Below are 22,033 nucleotides of genomic sequence, written 5' to 3'. Positions count from 1 at the left end.
ATTAAATCTAGAAATAAAAAGTCATGAGGGGGAGCTAAAATCAGCGCACAAATGGCAGACGTTGGAGCGAGTTTTGAAAATTTTGTAACGAGAGAAACTCAAGAGAAGAGTAAACAAAGTAAGTGTATATAAACTTTACTGAAAATATTATTTTTATTTAAAGAAAAATCGCTGTGATCTAAGATATAACTCGAAACGACGGTGATTCTATTTCAATTTCGATTTTCTAAATCAGAATTCTATTGAGTAATGATTACGTAAAATCGAACTTTTTCTCCAATCAGATGCGTTTTTACAAATTCATTAAGAAGTTCAAACAGTATAAAGGTTAATTTTCCTTTATAAAACTTGAGGAAATTTAACAAAAGTAAGTTAATAAGAATAATCGGCAGCCGAATAATCTTTTTAACAATTCGTATTAAACGGTCAAACGTTAAAAAGAAGAAAAAAAAAGATTTAAAATTTTTTTTAATCAATAGACACGTTTTCTTGTCAAGCAGCTAAAGAAGCCAATGACGTAGTTCGTGTCGTATGAAACGACCTATGTCATTGGTTTGTTAAGCTGCTTGACAAGGATACGTGCCCAACGTATTCATGTAATGTCTCATGAATACAAATAAGTATTTATATTATAAAGCTCAAACTTCTTACTACCATTAAAATAATGATATTTTTAAAAATTTGCGTCATCTTAATACTCATTGAAAACAATATTATTATCAATATTGGGTCTTCCGAAAAGATTGCTACCATTTTAAATTTTAATTATGTTAATATATATTACAACATTCTCAGATAATAATCAACACATTGGAAAACAAGTTTTGCATTTGCCAATTGCAAGTTCTCAATGTGTGTGCCTTATGTTGCATGGCATATATTCAAACGATACTCAAATTCTAAGTTAGCTATAGCATATCCATTGTTGGGTAGGATGTGAACTCTGAATGTGGGTTTTCCACTCCCCAGAATTGTAGATCCTCTGTACAAGCAAAAAAGTCAAAGGAGCCATACCTGTATATGTGACCCTTCGTGAAATATTTGCCTCCAAAAGTCAGTTTTTACCATGTACCAATATACTGCCTATTCTCCATGCTCTGCATTTGTCAAGGTGAGCAATGGCAAGCCTTGACCAACGTTCTACACAGGGCCGGATTTAACAATTAGAGGCCCATGGGCACAAATACGGTGGGGGTCCCCCTTTAAGAGTAGGCAAATTTGATGATTTAGAAAATGTACACAAAATACTGTACTCTCAACTAGATTTCAACTAGGAACTTGTAAATTTCATTTAAAACTAAGGTTGTAAACATACATACAGTATATTTTATTGTGTAAAACTAATTATTTTAATTTAATTAAAATATACATATGTAAAATTTTTTCCCGAAATTTTCCGATATGCTTCATAGGTTTTTTTCCCAGGTTTGGTTTTCTCTGCCTGTGGCCCTCATGATTAGGCCACATTCTATTATCGCAACAGCCTAGTGGCTGTTGCAATAATAGAAAAAAAAAATTATGTTTAAACATAGTTTTGTGGGGGCTCTGGGCACCAGCCCCAAATGCCCTTATGTAAATCCGGCCCTGGTTCTACATGCACTTGTGCACTTTGGTGCTCACTTGCATCTTGGCACCCACATGGGGATGAACCTTCACACCCCCTAAAACTATATAACATCAAGTATTCTAGGAACAGTCAAGTGGGCTACTCAAAGCTGGCATGGTTTCTTGGACTAAACACTTAAATGACATAGTTTTAGCAGAGAAATGCAACCTGTGATCACTTGCAACATGAAAGTAGACTGATTGTGAGGGATGTATCTTGCAAAGGGTCACAAGTAGAGGTATAGTTCCTTTGACTTTTTTGCTCCTATGGGTATAGACATACTCATAGGAGCAAAAAATTCCAATGGTCTCATTCAGAGGTGTAATTAATTGTATCCATTGTCACTCCTCTCACAGTAGCCACACTTCTACAGCTTCTGCAGAGTACTTGTGTTGCACAATAGTGACTGATTCCAATGTTGTGAACTGCATGATACAAAATGCCTTCTCTGGAGTTATGATTTTTGTTTATGGCATTTCCTAGAGATTGTAGATAACAATGTGTTTTAATGCAGATGGGAGTAGAAACTTGGACACTTACTGTATTGATTGGTGCATGTTGCATACTTCTTGGATAATAATTATCATAATTACAGTAATTTAAAATGGTAGCTTTCATTTTGGAAGACCCTGTATAATTGGTATGCAATAGTCTGTGTTGTGATGTATGGTAAGGTATTAGACTACAGACAAAAAGAATTGTTTTTGTATATTCTGATATTATATATTTATTTTTTACTTTAAAATTAGTTACGGGGCCATTTCGAGCCACTCGGCTTTGGCACAACTTAATCAATTGTCTGCGTTCTGAAGTGGTCGTGAAACGTCAACGTCACAACTTTTTCAGGCAGTATGACAATGTGTTTTCTGGAAGTAATGCCGTCGACGTAATTGATTCTCATTTACGACAGATGGAAAGTGAAATATGTAAACAAGAAATCACTAGAGAGAATGCAGTCAAAGTAAATTATAGGTGTCTTGTTTAGCTTTTATTCTTGATAAATGAATTAAATAATTAATGCAAATTTTATGCAGGTGTGTCAGGTGTTAATGGATAACTCTATATTTGTATCAGTGCCATATGGATTAAAAAAGTTTGAAGATAGCAATAAAAGTTTTTATAGATTTATTGAAGATAATTGTGGAACTTCAAAAAATATTTGGTAAGTTATTTTTATAAAATACTTACTTAAAATAAAAATACATTTTTATCTTATGATGGGTATTTTCTTACATAAAGAAAGATTTTAAAAAAGTGTAAATGATATCTTGTCTTATAAAAATTAAATTTTTTTTAACCTAATTAATTAATTTATTTGGATTTCAGTTATTAAGAATTCAATTAACATTTTTGTAATTTTTTACAACAGTGTTTGTTTTTCCATGAACCTTTTGAGTGCTGTTTTAATTTTCTTGGTAATTTATTATAACACTCATTTATATTCATAAAAATATTATTTCCTTTAATTATCTTACATAACAAAAAATATATTTCCTTATAACATATGAAATGCTAATATTTTAAGATCCATACAATTAATATTTTAATTTTTAGATTCAAACTAATTTTGGGCAGCAAAAATACCTTTTTAATGTTTGAATTAAAATAATTTTTAGTCATCATCCAAGTAATCTTATACTGTTAAGTCTGATATAAATTTTTCTTTTTCTCTCCATTGATAGTTCTAAGCAATATATATTTTTAAGTATACTTGAAGCAAATAATTATTGTTTTATCTGCATATAAATCTTCTCTTCATCAGTTTTAATAAATATACAGATTTGTCAGCTAACTTGAAGACAAAATTTTCTTGTAGGTTTATTTCAAATTAATTGTGCTTCTGTATCATTATTTTTAAGATGTTCATATATAGGCCTACTATAATAGAGAATCTCATCCAAACGTTTTCATGGGTCACTTCCAATGTTAACTTAATGAAACTTCATTTAATAAAAATACAAAAAAGTACTTTTTCTACCTAAACATGTGAGATAGCAAGAGAGAATTTTTGATTTATAGTTTATTTTGAGCTTTAGAGTTGAGTCAAAGAAAAAATTTAAAGCTAATGAGATCACCAGAGATGGCTGCCTCTGTTTTGCCCTTTTCTCATATATATTTATAGTACTACCCTTCCAGTAATTCACAGTGTAAATCTTTTGCAAGAAAAAAACTACTTGAAATTTTTTGTGTTTCTTATTTATCATGTTATACATTCCTTTATGTTAACAGCAGCCTAGTCAAGTGGACAAGGTGTTTGACTACTATACTGTATGATGCAGGTTTGAATCTTGCTTCTTTTTAAAGTTTTTTCTAATGTTTGTTGAATTTTATTATTAGTATAACATATTTTTTATTTTTAACAAAGAAAATGTAATTATAAGATTTATTTTCTATGCTATAAAAAATTAAATTATTTTCAACTTTTTTTTGTGGTTTTTATTTTTGTAAGATTGTATTATATCAGCAATGGATGTGCAGTATATAGAAAGTTTTGTATCAAGTCTTGAATTATTGGATCTTGGGTTATCACATTATATGAACCTGTTCCGTGATTGATCACAATTATAACTAAAAAAGTTGGTATTAACACCAATAATTCAATACTTGAAAAGGGGATTTTTGTTATTTTGTACTCTTGCTTGCTGCATATCTACCTGAAAGTACAAATTTTAAAATATTGAATTACAATGAATAAAATGTTTAAAGTGTTTGGCAAATAAAGGCTGTAATAACGAAATACTAATTTTCTTTGTTAAAATTAGAAAAATATTTCACACAATAAATGCTTCTACGAAGATTATAAAAACTGTTAACAAAAAGTAAGATTTGAACCTGCAATATGCAATGTGATGCACAAACATCTTATCTTATTTATCACTGTTAACATATTATTCATATAGCAAAATACGTAAGAAATACAAAATTTTAAACTCGTTTTTCTTGAAAACACTTGAAAGCTGCATTGAGTGGCTTTACTATGAATTGCTGGAATGGGTAGTACTAAGATATATGTTGAACTTGGAGAAATTGGAGGGGGCTATCTCTGGTGGTCTCCTTGTTAGATAAAAAAAATATATATATCATTTTTAATATTTTAGTCTTCTCTTTAATCAAACATAATAAATAATTTCCTATTTATAAATAGGACTATAATATGATTTATTGTTATCAATGAATGTTGTTAGGAACAAAAGTTAGTGAAAACTTTATTTCTTGTAGGCATTTGTAGTATGCAAATCAATAATACATAAAAGAACATTGTTGAGCTGACACAGCAAGCTAATCTTCATTTCTGCTGGTCACTATGTAGCTATTGAATTGCAAGTTATTGATGTCAATTATAGGGTTTTTTTTTTAATCAGCTAGGTTCTTTTTCCTAATCAAGTTAAATGTTTGAAATTTTATATCAAAGTATTATATCAAAAGTCCAGCCCTGTCATTTCTAGTTTAATGAAATTTGATTTTTTATAATGAGCATTGGTGAGAGGTTTTTTTCCCTTACACTTGTACCATGCAAACAGACTTCCTCAGAACAATTAAAACATTAATAAGAACAATTTACTTTTTACAACTTTGTTATAGAATTTTCTATACCATCTGTAAATCAAATTAATTAGTGAGGGATCAAAATACATTAAATGTTTTGATTCTTTTTTCTCAAGGAAATGAATTCTAAGACTTCAATAAAACATTTACGTTCTATCAATACAAACTGCCTTTTAATTAACTTCTAAAATATATTCATGATTCTTTTCAAATCAATTCCAATTTGTAATAAGTTATTTGCGATTCTGTTTTATTTATTTATTTTTTTAAACAAATGCTGTGTTAGTTTATTTGAAGTTTTTTATTCTTCTTGTTCCATTTATGTCTAATACTCATCTTGCAATGTATTATATATGTATAATAGTGATGGAAAATGAGATTATATTTTTATCTTAGTATTTTATTAATAAAGAAGAAATTTTAAATTGGCTTTTTTTTTTTAGTTTAATCTGCATAAAAGTTAAGTATTAATCTTTTTAAATGGCAAATATGGCAATAAACATAATGTAAAAATCCATAAACTGTTTTGCATATTTTATACGTTATTTTTTCTTTTAATTTCATATTATCTTACATTATTTCTTCCCTTGATCATACATTACATTATTTTTGCTATCTGCTGACTATTTTATGTCTACATTACATATTAATATCTTCCTTGTATATTCATGTCATAAATTATTAACAGTATTCTGAAAATAATGAGACTTTTTTTTGAAAAGTAAACTACTTATTTAAAATAAATCTTATATAGTCATAACAGTAAATATTGATTTAATACTTCATATTTTAATGCTAAAGTTTTCTGTTTATTAAATTTAAATACCAACTTGTATTTTTACTTAGTAAATTAGAGAAACTGTATCAGTTGTGTAAAGTTCAAAACTGACAAATGAATACTAAATAAATTCAGTGCAACAAACCGAATACAAGTAATTTTAACATATAACAAATTGCCTGTGATAAATTGAAGTATATTTCCAATTAATGCCTGGAGAATTGTTTGCAAATTGACTACATCTCCTAATGTATGGTTTGTATAGAAATTTCAATTTTTTTTTGTTTTTATAATTTTCATACTTCAATTTCCTCTTTAATTTCTCCAATTTCCATCTTCATTATTACATTCATAGAGAAATGTAATAATGAAGAGCAGTGTTCTTGTGACATAGATAATTATTTAAACAATTTTTATTTGCTTACGATAATTTATGTTACTGCTTTAAGTAAATCATTTAGATGTCCTATTTGGAATATATTGTTAATTATAAGTTTGTTATATATTGGCATTTTGCTAGAAATAATGAACAAATAACTTCTGTTAATTCAAATAATTCTGTTAAACATTTTAGGTTTTTCACATTTTCAAGAAAAATATAGGTAAAACACTATAAAGTTTATAGTTTATGATGTGCAAAAAGATTTTAGAATTTTAAACAATTTAATGTTGTAGAATATGATTAAGTAGTTAAAAATTTATGTAAGAGTTTGTAATAAAATCTAAAATCCAAACAAATATTTTACGAAGTATATAAAAAAACTGTGTTACAAAAATTGAGTAAAAGATATTTAAATACTACCAAGAAAATATGAAAATAATGAGAAAATAATTTATTCATTTCATGCAGTTCATGTTAAATTAACAATATTTAATCAAATATTTAAGTTATAAAAAAATACTTCATAAAATCCAGCAACAAGTTGCTTAACTTTCTTGACAACATTCGGTGGCACCATTTGTTATGATATTTTATTTAAAAACGTTTTTATATTTTTAATTATTATAAAATGGGAAAAAGCTTAATTTTGAGGATAAGTATAGGTTTTATAAAAAAAACACTGTAAATGCTAATAATGAATAAAGTTGTCACTAAGTCCAACCTTATTTGAGATATGACATGACTCCTTTATCTCCCCACTTTCTCAACCTTTAACCACCAAAATTTAATAGCATCAATTCCTAATACACAAATCTCCCTGCAAAATTTCAGAAACTTTTGACAAAAAGCACAGGACTTATTAAGTTTCAAACATAGTGAACAAAATCTTGCCCCCCCAACACAATACATACAAAAAAAATTTGAGGGTTTTTTCTGTAAGTTAATATTTTTGTTTATATAGTCTTGACCATTTTGAAATGTAATGTCACTTTTATAACTATAGTAAGGTTGTAAATGAAAATTTTCAAACAGTTAAAATTTGTAAATAATGTTCAGTCCCTATTAATTTAATTTTGTAAATAATGTTCAGTATAATTCAGTCAAACCTCTGAACAAAGGCCACTAACAAGAATGTAAAAAATGGCCATTGTTTGGAGTTTAATTTGTATGTATTTTTGTTTTAAAAGTGTTCCTGAAAAATGGCAATAATGTCCATTTTTACTTTCCAAGCTGTTATATATAACAGAGTTTTTTATATGGCAATTGGTAAAAAAAATGACCCCCTAGATTTTTACATTTTTGGACTTGGCACCTTGAAACATCAAGAAATCCAAAAAAAAATTTGGGTTTTTCTTCTTTATGTATGGATAGATATTAGTGTGTGTGAAGGACACGATTTTGTTCACCCTGTTTGAAGGTTAATAACTCCTGTGCTTTTTGTTGAAATTTTGCAGGGAGGTTAGTTTATTAGGGGGATTGATACTATTAAATTTTGGTGGAAAAGATCAAGGGGATGGGGGCCGTGTGTATTTACAGTAGGGTCGGACTTAAAGACAATTTTATTCGTTATTAGCATTTACAAGTTTTTTTAATAAAACCTATCCCTACCCTCAAAATTAAGGTTTTGCCATTTTATTATAGTTAAAAATATAAACAGTTTTTTAATAAAATATGATAACAGGTGGCACCACCAAAATTTTAAATGTTTCCAGAAAAGTTGTGCAACTTGTTGCTGGTTTATTTTCAGGAAATTCCAATAACAGCCTCCAAAGAAAAATATAGTTGAACCTCTAATAATGGCCATTATTAGAGATTTTAAGTTTTTATATTAGACAATTGCACCAATATATTTGAACATTGCTTATTTTGCACATTTTAATTTAATTTTTTACTTATTTTAGAACAGATATTGCTACTTTTTATTCCTCGTTATTTTTATATTATATAAATTACTATCATATCTATATATAATAAACACTTATATACTCATACACATGCATTATTACCAGCATAAAAAGTTAATTATATGATACTTTATTACTTAATGTACTTAATGGCTGATTTTATTTTTATGTAGAAATAATTATTTTCAATAAATATCTAGAAAATACTTATATAGATGAACAAAGTAAAATTTCTATTTATCTTTATAATTTGTTTATTATATATTTGTTATTGCTTATATGCATTTTGCAATTTAAAGCTTTGAATTTAATAATTTTGATGATAATATTCACAGCCACCATACTTTAAATTGTGATTAAAGTTTGTAATGATCTATTAAAATGGTAATATTAGATATCATACTAGCATTCTTCACCTCATTAAATGTAAAATTATAAATTCAGAATTTAAATAAACAAACAATATATTATTATTAATTTTATTAGTCATTTGATTTCATGAATAATAAAATTATTTGATGCTTTGAAATTCCATAAAATAAATAAACCTTTAAATTAATTAAACACATTAAATTATGTGGAATAAGACAAAAACAAAAAATAATTTGCTGATTTTGATTGAATAAAAGATTTAAAACATTGCATTTTGTATTGACTTGATAAATTATTTATATGGATGGTTTTTTTTTTTCAATTTAAAGTTTTCCTGAGTTGATCATATTTCTTTAACATACAGAAGTAGAATTTTTGCTTAAAAAATATATTTCATAGAATATACGATGAAATGGCATTGGTAAAATTTAAAATAGTTAAACTTACAATATTAAATTATGTGTAAAATAACTTCCTATTTTAGATATTGTAAAATAAAATAAAAATTAATTAAATAAATCAAGTAATAAAAAATTAATGTCAAACAAGTTAATATTTTAAAGTAGACTAGAATTTAATTTGCATGTAAAGAATAATGTAAATTGAAAAATTTCTATTACAAATATAATTATACATATTGTACTAGTACTATTACTGCTAAGTAATAAATAAAATTATTTATATATTATTTTACTTTTAGTAATCCACTGATACCAGCAACAAATAACATTTATAATCAGAAGTTCTTACCTGCATCACCAGAAAGAGAAAGAAAATCCCTGGATAATATTATATCATCAAGTAAATTGTCTCCGTCGATGCTTAGTGGAAGGAGACGGCATAGTTTTGTTGCTGCTGTTGTGTCTAACTTGGAAACGAATGATACAAATAAAAGAAAAATACCGAAACAAACTCCGAGGGGTATTTTTAAACAGAATAGTTTTAGAATGTCTTTACTAAAACGCAGACCAAAATATCAATGGATACATCAGGAATTTGTACAGAAAATTAGCTTAGAAACTTTTGATGTTTCGGAAGGTAAGTTTTTTTTTTTTTTTTTATTATACTTTTAAAATAATTTTTATTATCTATTGTATGTATAATAATAATTATTTTTATAATGTACAGAACTTATAAATAATACTCGTGATAAAGCATTGTGCCATTTATTAACTTTTGTTGATGTACCAATTTTGGAAGATATTTTAAATACTCCTACAAACATGCAGAGAGTGAAACTTTTTGAAGATGGACTAACCATTGAAAATGAAAATGTGAAGTTGCATACAATTCCTACGAAATATCCTTTAGCAAAAGAATTTTATAAAATACCATGGGTACGTGCTGCCACTGCTTGTCTAATGTACGTACCTGATGGAATAGGGAAATTATGGTCTGTTCAGTCTTGTAAATTGCACAGTTATAAACAAGTGAAAGAATATTATCAAAATCTTCCATTTCCAATTTTACCCAATTCATTTTTGCCACTTTATACGTCTATATTAGAACTGCATAAAGCAACAAAATTTGATCGAACACAAAAGGCCTTGCAGCTATTAGCAACTATCGTACCTTGGCAAAGAAGAGATCAATTATATAAACTTCTATTGTTTTTAAATTTAGTAGCACAAGATTTATCTATTAATGTAGATAAAGAGGTGAGTTGTATAACACACTTTTTGTTCTTCATTTTTATTGTACTTATTTTTCAAATTATTTGATTTTATGTTTTACAGTTATCAAATGATGCAGCTGTAGTAAGGGATTTTGTTGATTGTTTTCTCTGTCATCCTCTATTGTCAAGGGAACATCGCTCAACTTTAGTATTGCTATTTGTGAAAAATGTCAAATCAATATTTAAGTTTCCGCACTGGCTTTGTCATTCAGGTAACAGGAAATTTTAAGTTTTAGACAATTGTCTTTCACATTTTTGAGACTTGATTACATAAAATTATGATTAATAGATTTTGTTTAATTTAAGAATACATTCAAAATAGATAAACATAATAAATGACTTTATAAATAAAACTAGACAGGATCAATATTCAGATATTTGTTGTTTTCACAGGAATTCAAATGGTAGTTTAGTTTAAGAATTCTGAAATTAATTAGTGATTAATTAAAATTATTCATTGTTGCATAATTGTTTTATATTTTCAGGAATTTCATTTTGTGAAAAGTATTCCTTATTCAGAAGTCACATCCTTACAAAGAAAGAATTGGAAAATTTATTTTATTCAATTTTCAAAAGTGATATTTCTGATAAAAAGAAAAGCATATGGTTGAGAAAATTCAAAAGATCTCATTATGAAATTTATGAGAAGTGTATACCAATTGTGTGATAATACAGACATTGCTGTAAATACCGGTATTTAGAAATAATAACATAAAATGTACAAATAGTAAAATATTTTTATTTATTTATTAATTTTTGAAAGGGAGAGGTTTTTAAATATATAAGAAGTGATCATGTAATTTTATTTAATAAATAATTTTTTAATTAAATGTGAATTTTAGTTTTTTACAAGTATCACCAAGGAATAGACTTTAAAACACACTAAGTAAGTTAGGCACAGAAATCAAAACTCAGTTCTAAGTGTTGAGAAATGTCAATGATTATATCATAGTTCTGATACAAAAATTTTACAAAATAATTTATATTTTTCTTTTCTCCTCAATTCATGTATAATATAAGACACCATATTTTTTAAATATAATAAGAAATTAATTTTATGCCAAACTTATTTTATATTCATCTTTGTCAAAAAATTTTCCTTATTAATACAAATATGCCTTAGTATGAAATCCAATCCTAACAGTCATGGAATTGACTGTATCTAGTTACTGTTTAAATTTTTTATTATGCTATTTTGGATAATTTTTAATTATATCATAAAACAGGAATTATATACAGATAGCTTAAAACATCAAAGTTATTATCTAAGACACAAAACAAAACAAACATTAAATGCATGAAAATATTTCTAAAAGCATTTTTCTCCTCAAGCAAATATCATTTTCTCTTTGAATTTTTCTTTGTTTGAAAGAGAAAAACATTTTTTAGCTAGAAAGAATATAATCATTTTGTTGCTGTATCTATTGTTTTACTAGTAATTTTTATAAATTTTATATGATTAAATTCAATGAATAGAAGATAAATTATTCAATTACTTACGTTGGAGTAATTAATATTAAATATTTGTTTTTTTTTTCCTTATTTTTTTTAATAATACTGGTTTCTATTATGTATATTTATTCTATATCATTACTAACAATAAATAAAATAAGTTCATCATTTTTGTTCTAATATTAAGCAATATATATCTTATTCAAGATACGATTGTGTTGTATTTTAATAATTCAGATATTTATCTGGATTGCGCATACCATTAAAAGCAGATACTTTCTTGAATTTCTTTTGTGCAAAACTTTTGATTTAAAAAATATTTTAGCTTTTATCATTTTTAATAAACTGTAAATTTGTAGTTTGTGTGAGAGGGAAGTCACCCAGCATTGAGACCTTAAAATAAATTCCATTGTGCTGGAGTTGACTGGAAGCTGAGAGGGCAGTTGCAGTTTCCTCACCTGGATCCAGAGGCCGACACACAAGAGAATCATGAGGGGCACCTCGTTCTCACTTGAAGTTTTGGAGACACCAATACTTGTGCAAAATTTGGGGAGTCACAGTCCAGAATCTATCCTGGACCCCAAAGAGGCAGGCTAAGCTGCCAGGCCATCCAGCTAACTTTAATAAATTGATCCATTATTTAAAAGTATTTGAGCAAGTATTTAGTTAGTAATAATTTTAATTAAGAATTCTTGTATTTCTAATTAAAATTTTTTCAAATATAACATTATTTTCCATTCTGTTTAATGGCACATCTCACTTAATTCCAATTCCCCTGAGAAGATTACAATAAAATTAATTTAAAAAAAAGTTATAAATTTATATTTATACATGAAGTATGATTAGAGTGAAATACATACTTGAAATTCTTGAAAGGCAAAAAAAAGTAAATTCACTTTTTATTGGAAGGAAAAAAATGTATTTCATGTCAGAACAATTTGAAAGACATATCCTTTCTTTGAACAAGAAAAAATTCTTTTATAATAACTACCTGAAAGGTCTGTGGCATGAACAGAAGTACCCTTAATAGGTGTATTTGTAGGTTGGCAAAAAATTATATATTTGGATTTCAGGTAGTTTAAAAAAATCTCCAGAATATATTCCGAATGAAGAGAGGCACATATGTAAGATTTAAAATAAATAAAAAAAAAAAGAAAAGAAAAGAAAGGAAGAAAGAAATCACCAAATTTTGTGCCATTGCAGAATAGGAAATCTTGGCTTTCTTTCTATGTCTGTCCATTGTTTTGTTGCCACACCTCCTGCCAAAGCCGATAGAGTAACGTCTCCGATTCTGACGTTGATGTTGGCAAACGTGACCAGAGTAGACACCAAACAAACATCTTTAATGCAGTTCTTGCCCAAACGGAAACGGCAAGTCTCGTTGAATATGGGATTTGGGTGCATAGGAAGAAATTTGCTTTGATATTTTTCCAAGCAACAGTCGCTGTTTGATAGAGTTAATACCACGCAACTTTCTGAAAAAGACAAAAACAAGATGCATGCCATTCAGTAACGGACCTCTGAGATACCATCTTAAAATTTCTGTCAAAATTAATTATGCATTAATATGACAGGGCTAAAGCCATTTTAAGCAGGGAAAAGTGTGTGTTGGCCTACTTTTGCGAGTGACATTTAAAGCTGATAAGAAATATTTGGGAAAAAGCTGGCAACGTTGCTGCTGGACTTTCCCCAGCATTTTGTTTTCATCCTTAGTAATTACTACCATTACCTATTAAGGTGGTGGAGACCATATCTCCCGAACCAGTGGTCAGATTTTCCTGAAATTTTGTACAGATATTTTCCCCTGATACACAAACCTCCCTGCAAAATTTCAGAAATTTTCGACAAAAGGCACAGGAGTTATTAAGCTTCAAAGTGGGTGAAAAAATCATGCTCCCACATAGTAACGTCCATACATACAGAAAAAACACCAAACTTTTTTTGCATTTCTCGATGTTTCAAGGTTCTCTTGAATCCAAAAATGCGAAAATCTTGAGGGCAGTCATTTTTTGATTGCTCTCCATACTTTCCCTGTTACATTAACAGTCGGGAAATTAAAAATGAAGGTTGGAAGATGATGTCATTCGGTTGGAATCTCCGTAACTAGGCCGTTTTGAAATTTCTTTTTTAAAAGCGACACCTCTAATAAGAATTATGGTCAACGATATCTAGAATAATTCGAGATATTCTCAACCATGTTTAATGGCTTACAAATTAATATTTGATGCTTTCTAGACTGATTTATTACTGGGGCAGCCTGCCATGAAAACGAATGTAATGAACAATCAATAACTTGTGGCAACGAAACGGAGTTCTGCATTACTGAGTTATATTTTAGTGTTAAATGAAATTTATATTTTTACGATTAAATTTTTAAAAATAATCCGATTTTTTTAAAATATTATTTTAAAAAAAATCGGATTATCTCTAAAGGATCCATTTTAGTAATAGATTCTACGGGGCATTTGCCGATGCGTACGATAAATTTTCCATCAAAAGATGACTTTAAAACGGTTTTATCGAATGGAAAAAATCATAAATAATTGAAAAAGGATCCCATTTCAAATCTTAAAAGGCATAGAATTACTCTTCTGGATTATTAAAAAATATTGAGTATTCATTGGTTTCGTATACAGTATTTTTATAAGGTCACGAGATATTTCCTATAAAAAAGGAAGTTTGTGAACACGAAAAATTCACTTTTTCCTCTTAAATTTCCGGAATTAAGCTGACAGGGACCTTTTCCGCAATAATTATAAATGATTAAGTATATAATTACATTCTAGTTCTAACGATGTGTAAGCAGTAAATATATGCAGTTTGCTTATTCTGGAGAAAAAAATTTTTCTAGTACAGTGGTTCTTAACCTTTTTTTATACTCGCGGCCCACCAAATATTTCATAATTTTTTGTGACCCCCATTTTTTTAATAATAAATTATATTTGTTAAATTATCTATAATAAATTGATTTTTTTTATTATTGCTTTATTTTTTTATATAATAAATGTAAATCATAACATTATTATTTCATTATCTATTTAAATAACATTCAAACTTCACAATTAAACATAAAAACTCATTTATTTTTAACAAAAAATAAAATAAACAATTAAAAATTCATAGAAGAAACAAAAAAATATTCGAAAATAATTTAACGAGATTTCTTGTGGTTTTGTAATTCCTTGAACTTCTATTCTTACGAACCCATATTTGATATAATCACGATCGTATTTTCTAACTTTAATGTTACTTAATTTTATACCTTTAGTTTTAGGACTTGTGGTTTTTTTCCGTTGCATTTTTCACTATATCATCATCGGAACTTTCACTAGTATTTTCTTCACTATATTTTCTTTTTGAAGGTCCGTGATTACTTACATTAAAAAAATTTTCTAATGTTCCTTTCTGTTTTTTGCTCATTTTTATGGGTTCATTATAAATTACCTTATATCTCGGCAGATAAGACGATAGTTGAATCATGAAAAAAGGGCCCCAAAATCCGGGGTCGTCTTATTGGACAGATACAAAAAAATTAGATTGAAATTTATATAATTTAAAACCATTATAAAAGAACGGACAAACCGTAATTATTTACTAGTAGAGAGTAGGGTATGTGAACAAAATAGAATAACTCATACGAAGTTTTTGTGAATAATTAAGGTCATTACCCGAATGTTTGCAACAATCGCAAGGCAGAGAAAATAAAATTTGTTCATTCGAAAAATTACAAATAGGACATAATTCCGTATACGCTACACAGTATTATTACTCACAAGTCAGATGATGATCGCTGATCTAAACTAAATTCACAGGCCGTTGATAGTTTGGGGGTCGTCTTATAGGATAGATATATGCTAAAACTATAGAACTTCGACGAAAGTTTATACCTCGTCTTATCTGCCGAGATATACGGTAATTAAAACTAAACACACAATATAAGAAAGAAATGCACTATTATTCGATCCAAAGTCGATGCTAAAACTAAACTAAAACACCCACAACTTGTCGTAAAGATTTTACATATCTTTTGCAAAAATATTTAAATTTTCAAACCCTACTACTAAGCCTACTATTTTTGCATAATTATTTAAAAAATTCCAAGCATTAATAGTTTATTAGAATTACTTTGGAATAAAAGAAGTAAATACTGCGGTGTAAGTAGCATATTTGCATTTATTTCTTCTGTACTAACAAAGTTGTATGTAGGAAGAAATCAGAAATAAATAAAAAAAAAAACTAAATAGGAAAAACTTTATCTTTCTTATTTCACTTTTCAATACGATATTCGGTTATACATCAATTTTCTTTTTATTATATTCTGAAGGAAATTTTGCATAATTTGGCGGCCCCCCGCGGCCCCCTGTTAAGAATCACTGTTCTAGTATATTCCAGAATACCGAATTTTAGAAAATTCTAAAATTTCAATCAGATATTCAAATATTCTACAATAAGAAAAATTTATTTCTCTAGAATATTTAGTAATTCTGGAATATACTAGAAAAATAATTTTTCTACTATATTCCAGAAATTTTCTAGTGTAATTATTTGGAATTCCAGTATATTCCAAATAATTATAATTGTAATTTATAATTTGTGATAATTTAAGAATTTAGTAAAGGAAGAGAGAACAAAACTTACCAGAATAAGGCTCAATGGATTCGCAGGACCTTATTTTAATAATAGTAACAATTAAATCGTTGTTTTTGTCATCATAAATGAGAGATAGTAGAATTTCACCTAGCTAAAAACAAAATGATAAAAAACATTTCCAGAATGTAGAACAAAATATAAACAAAATTCGGGACAGAATTACGTAGGAACTTTACGAGCTTACATTTGTAGGTTGAGGCACTTGAAAGGATTTAAACGTTACGGGTTGTTCATTAAGAATAGCTTCGTAAACAGAAACCTTGAGTTCCCCAATTACTTTCAGCTTCCAGTTTTGAAGGGTGAACAGTTGGAAATAGAAAATCGATCCGGGTAGCTTGTCATAAACGATTTCTTCGAAGAGAGATTTCGAATTTAATATCGAAAGGAAAATATTTCCATTGGTTGTATTTTTTTTTTTTTTTTTAGAGTTACATACAGACTTACTATCGAAAATGAACATCTCAATCCAGCGGCGGGTGAGAGGGGAATGTTTTATTTTTCTATCGATTACATGTTTTTTGAATGGTATAAGGCAGCAACGGAGATATAAGACACCACCTAAAACTATGATTTCACTATGTAATATCTGATAAATGAATATTTTTCGAGGTATGACTGAATCCTCTCCATATTACACAGCCTAAAAGAAAGTATTCTTTACGAGAAAACATTATGAAGTACATTGCAGAGCACTCCTGAAAACCATTTGATTAATTTCAAGATGATTCTACTATATACGAATAAATGCAGAGGACAATAAATTAGAAAACGATTTTAGTACAAAATATTATTTTCATTCAACAACTTCCATTAATTTTCCGAATCATCCTAAAGCGGAAACGGGAGTTATTGAGATTTTTATCAATGGTGATGAGCCATGTACTTTTCGTAATGGATGCATCACTATAATAGGCTGTGCATTACGGAGGAAATCGTATATCACGTCGGATTATGCGTAATATTTTATTTAAATTTTATTTTATAAAATTTACCAACATTCAGAATAAATTCATACCTTTTTCTCCATCCTGAGAAAGAATCACTGTTATTTTAAGCGAAGAGGTATTTCTATTATAATCAAATCCACAAGAGACGTTACCAGTTACCCTATCGCAGAACACCTGTAAAAAAAAAGTTTAAAATAAATAAAAATTCATGCAATATTCAAAAGAAATTTTGTTACTAAAATTTTATTTACCTCGACTTCTGGTAGTAGAGGTTGAATGGAAATGTTATCTACACTCGTCTTCCTGTAAGATATATAAATTTTCAGTGAATTGTTTAGTTTTCATTGTACTTTGGAGTTTTACAACATTAAAGGGGAATAAACTACTCAATGATTTCCTATGGCAAATTGGATTTACCACTTTCTCGGAAGGTATTAATCAGAGAAAGTTTGATGAGAACTTTTTCAAGTTTCTCTATCACGACTCTCAAGGGTCGCTTTAACACTTTCGGAAGTTAAACGTGAAGAAAATGAAAACGTGAACGGCTGCTTAACTGTTCGATTATGTCAGCAGGGTAGAGGTAAAGCTCGTGAGTGAAGTTGTACACAGGAAAATATTTTATATCTAGAAAATTAAATTTTCTACTTGTAACACAAAGCCAAAACATTCCGGCTTTAACGTTCTAATTCTTGAAAAAATAAGACATGTTTGCTTGTGGCACATTTCTTCAAATGTATTGTCGATTCTCTCGTGCAAGAGGATTTGTATCTTCGAATATAAAAGTGAAAATACTAAGAATAACAATATTTTTAAATGGATAAATAGAAAGAAAATGAGAAAAAATAGCAGTTTCTTACACTTAAGAGACCTGTAGTAGCTGTAGCATGCCAAGAAAATCGATCTCATACCCCCGGAGACCTGTAGCAGGTAAAAATTGCTAACAGTTTTTTCTGTCACGATGACGCCTGCATCTTGCTCTCTTAAACATCCAATTACATTTTAATAGTGTTTGTTTCTTCCCACTTTTCTTTTTTTTATTTTTTGCAAGAATGTCAGAGAGACTCGCAGTGATATTGTCATGTTGAAAGGAATTCTGTATCTTTGCCACAGTACAAAGCAAACTAACCAGTTTTTAAATATTTATGCCGCCATAAAGAGTGTATAAATATGAAATTTGGCCGGAGGCGTATAATTTATATTTCATATTTTTAAATTTAAATAGACTAAAAATTATTTATTGCCGAATAAATATTTTAGTGACGCTCGCCGTTCGATACAGAAAGAAGAATAGTAGTAGTAGTAGCAGCGATGAAAGGAAAAATTTATTCCCCTTTTTATTAAATAGATAAATTAAATAGTTGCTTACGTGGAAGGTTGCACCGTGACGGGGGTGATAAGTGGAGTCACGATGCTCACGGAACCTTGTGATAATCTGTCCTCAACGTTGTGTCTCTTCAACTCTACCACGCTATCTTTTCTCGAGCCAGAAAACGTTAGATCTTGAAATTCTCGAAATTTTTTCGGCCAAAAAAAGTAGCAGAGTGCAACAGTCACGACAATGGATAGAATTCCAGCACAAAAAGCTAACACTGTAGCTAATATAACAGTCGACGACTTCATAGTTGCCTTGGTAACACAACAAAATTATTATTATTTCCTATTTGGTTACGCTGCGCACTCGATTATACAAATTAATTAAATAATTACTTATGTAGGCCTATAGTTACGTAGCTATATAAAATATAAAAAAAAAAACAATTATAATTAATATCAACCCGAAAATAAAAAAGGCGTCAATTACATTATAATTAGCAGCGCGATGCGGCGGTTATTGAAACTTACGTAAAAATAGTTTGAAAAAAATAGATAAAAGCGCCGGAACTACGATCGATTTTTCGTGCCAGTTTTCTCGAGTATCGATCGGTATCGGGGATCGCACCAATTCGTGTGATCAAGATATCGATCTGTTTTGTCCTCACTCAGTCACGGCATTGGATATAAATCAATGCAACTGGTGTCAAAACCGAATTTCTTAGCGACGTAATTTATTATAAAAAATCAATATCGATAATTTCCACGAATTAATACACTATTTGCAAACATTTCCTGTACGAATTTCCTGTACAATCGATTTATTAATTGAGCGATAGAAAGCCGAACGTCCCTATGTTGCCGCTTCCAGCGCTAGCAAAATATTCTTTGCTCCAAAAAAATTTAGAATAAAATCTTTAAAAAATAAAAAATAGGAATAAAATCTTCATTTTGTCTTGTATTTTTTAAGCACAATTCGTGAATGCATTAGCAAAAGAAAAATTCGGAATTTACGTAAGAGAGGAAGTAATTAAATAAAAATTACGGGCGTGAATCGATAAACACAGATGCTAAGAGAATTAAGTGACAAGCAGAAAACGCATGCTAATGTAATATTAAAATTATTTTGCATTACTGAGATTGAAGTATCAATACACGGCTTACTGTTAAGTCATCGCTGTGTGGCAAGAACTGCAGTTTTTGCTTTCCATGTTCCAATATAGCGGGATGCTACTTTCTTCTATATAAACGCAGTATACGTTGATGGTTGTCTGTTTCGTCCCTCTCGCGGCCATTGAGACAACTAATTGCGGCCATTTTGAATCATTGATAACGTTTAAAACTTTCACTTTTCTCTTTGATTTTTATCATGCTTTCGAGAGATTACGCCTTAGATTGTCTCGTTTTAAACCGATAAAGTATAAAAGAGACATAAAAAATATTTTATTCATTTCTCTTTTATATTTTTGCACTTAATTTTTTTAAAAGAAGAGTGTGTTTTACTTTATACCTTCCATTTTTAATAGCAAAAAAAAAAATTACTAAATGTAGCTCTTTAATACACATTTAGATAGATTTCCGATAAGGATAAACTGGCTAAAATGTTTGCATATCTTTTGATAGATCATTTGATCAGTATCATACAAAATTACGTTCGAATTCTGTACGTTGCATACTGTAGATGAAAGTCGGGAAGGACATTATCGTCCCAAAGAGAACCATAATTCTGTATAAGCTATGAAGAGACATTTACGATCAACATTTTGACACGATCACCTGCTTAACATCCACAAAAATAATTCGATATTTAACTCTTCGAATCCCGCCGGATAGCATATAAACCGCCTTAAAAATATGACACAAATTTACTTTTTTCGGAAGTGAAAACGTTAATTAATTAATTAATAACCGAGTAATTATCAATCTAACGAGTTATTTATATGCAAATTATCGCGCATGTTTTTTTTCTTTACTCCAATTCTTGCAACTAGTGTAAGGTAAGGCTATAAACATTTTCGGGCGACAAACGATATTTTGGACACGGATCAATAAAGTGGTACTGGAGGAGGAAGTGTAATTATAAGAGGAAACCAGTTACTAGAGGAAGGAGTAGAGCGATAAAATACGATTTGATAACTTATATTTTCGTTGGTTTTATGTTGTAGAATAGGAATAGATCTGCGTGCGCAGGATCCAAGGTAACTACAAGGTCGAGCTGATCAATAAATCGCGCCGTTGGATAGCAAAGAGTTGAGATGGAATTTTGACAACCTCGAATTGTCAGCTCGTGAATGAAAATGCAAACTATAATCATCATAAGGGCAGAATCTTTTAACAAAATCGATTTTCTTCGGGCTACTCTTTGTCTTTGGCGCTCGTTGCTTTTGACATTATAAACTGATAAGAGGAATAAGAAGAAAAAATAAAATAAAATAAAATAATGAATTTCTACCACACAAAAATTCATTAAGATAACTTAAATTTTACTTAAACATATAATAATAATAATAAATTTTAAGAAGTTAATTAAAGACGTTTTAATGATTTTTTTTAAAAAATTTAATTGGGGCTTTTTAATGTATTTTGAATAAAGTTTCGTTTTTTATATATTTAAATTTAATTAGCATTTACTAAACATTTACTTATTTAAATAATTTGAACGTAAATTTATATAAAAATAGTTTTAATTATACATATTTAATCATAATTAAGAGAAGAAAACATTTAAAATAAGCTCGGGAATATCTACTGAGAGATTTTCTAAATCTCAAATTATAATTTTGGTAAATTTAGAGAGCGTTATAATACACGAAATGATATTAATTTGATAAATATTGAGTAATGCAGGAGATTTGAAGTCATTAATATTTTAAGTTAATAAATATTAAGCTTGAAAATATAATAATTAGATAAAATAATGACATTTGAAATTTGTTCGGGAGAAATGCCCCTTGGGGAAAGATGCCTTTGGGAAGAGGTACCTTCAGGAAAAGATGCCTCATATACGAGTTTAAAAACATTTTTACTAAGTTTATATAGTTTATTTACTTATTTTTAAAATTAATACAGGTAATGTTCAACAGAACAAGAAAAGACCGCTTCCTCATATAAATAAATTATATTAATTAATGCAAATATAACCCGGCAGAGATGCCCCGTTAAACATTTTTTTTTAGGTGGCGCTAGCGATTATTAGCGCCACCTAAAAAAATGTTTTATATCTTAAAAATCGACACTTCTTCCAAATTATAATCGAATTTAAATTTTAAAAAATACAAATAAGTAAATTTGCAGAATTTAAAAAAAAAATTATTTTCTGTCAGATTAACGATAAATTTTTCTCGATAAGCTAATTAAAATGAGAAAAAGAAAAAAAACCGAACGCCGGGGAAAAAAAATTACGCGAACGA

The 22,033-nt window shown here is 28.5% G+C and overlaps 2 protein-coding genes across 3 annotated transcripts; one reads left to right on the top strand and one right to left on the bottom strand.

The window, feature by feature from the left end:
• Positions 1–11,062, top strand: LOC136988361 (DEP domain-containing protein 7-like). The gene is made up of 7 exons (XM_067286248.1): positions 1–118; positions 2,356–2,567; positions 2,641–2,768; positions 9,289–9,626; positions 9,717–10,246; positions 10,325–10,475; positions 10,749–11,062. Exons 1-7 carry the CDS (start codon positions 52–54, stop codon positions 10,928–10,930), a joined length of 1,608 nt encoding a protein of 535 aa, XP_067142349.1. The 5' UTR covers positions 1–51; the 3' UTR covers positions 10,931–11,062.
• A 1,314-nt stretch (positions 11,063–12,376) lies between these two features.
• On the bottom strand, positions 12,377–19,904 carry LOC136988330 (synaptotagmin-7-like). Of its 2 annotated transcripts, XM_067286211.1 has the most exons (9): positions 19,788–19,904; positions 18,679–18,938; positions 17,564–17,615; positions 17,381–17,486; positions 16,810–16,929; positions 16,550–16,716; positions 16,354–16,456; positions 12,889–13,190; positions 12,377–12,856 (listed from the first exon to the last, which is right to left on the bottom strand). In XM_067286211.1, the coding sequence occupies exons 2-8, from the start codon at positions 18,930–18,932 to the stop codon at positions 12,895–12,897; spliced, it is 1,098 nt and encodes a 365-aa protein (XP_067142312.1). In that variant the 5' UTR covers positions 18,933–18,938; positions 19,788–19,904; the 3' UTR covers positions 12,377–12,856; positions 12,889–12,894. The 2 variants fall into 2 exon arrangements, with proteins under 2 accessions (XP_067142312.1, XP_067142311.1); XM_067286210.1 differs by having other exon boundaries at positions 12,377–13,190.
• Between the last annotated feature and the right edge of the window lie 2,129 nt (positions 19,905–22,033).

This window comes from Centruroides vittatus, unplaced genomic scaffold (assembly GCF_030686945.1).
Source record: "Centruroides vittatus isolate TY-2023 unplaced genomic scaffold, ASM3068694v2 scaffold_3293, whole genome shotgun sequence".
Taxonomy (NCBI): domain Eukaryota; kingdom Metazoa; phylum Arthropoda; class Arachnida; order Scorpiones; family Buthidae; genus Centruroides; species Centruroides vittatus.
Note: the sequence above shows the minus strand (reverse complement) of the source record. Positions and strands in the feature narration are given on the sequence as shown.

Bases quoted from the DNA above. Each gene is read 5' to 3' on its own strand.
- LOC136988361 (XM_067286248.1), top strand. From the start codon at position 52: ATGGCAGACGTTGGAGCGAGTTTTGAAAATTTTGTAACGAGAGAAACT. The intron at 2,769-9,288 runs GTAAGTTATTTT...TTTTACTTTTAG, and splicing joins GGAACTTCAAAAAATATTTG to TAATCCACTGATACCAGCAA. The intron at 10,247-10,324 runs GTGAGTTGTATA...TATGTTTTACAG, and splicing joins CTATTAATGTAGATAAAGAG to TTATCAAATGATGCAGCTGT.
- LOC136988330 (XM_067286210.1), bottom strand. From the start codon at position 18,932: ATGAAGTCGTCGACTGTTATATTAGCTACAGTGTTAGCTTTTTGTGCT. The intron at 17,487-17,563 runs GTAAATAAAATT...TTTTTTTTACAG, and splicing joins CTCTACTACCAGAAGTCGAG to GTGTTCTGCGATAGGGTAAC. The intron at 13,191-16,353 runs GTAAGTTTTGTT...TGTCTTTTTCAG, and splicing joins ATCCATTGAGCCTTATTCTG to AAAGTTGCGTGGTATTAACT.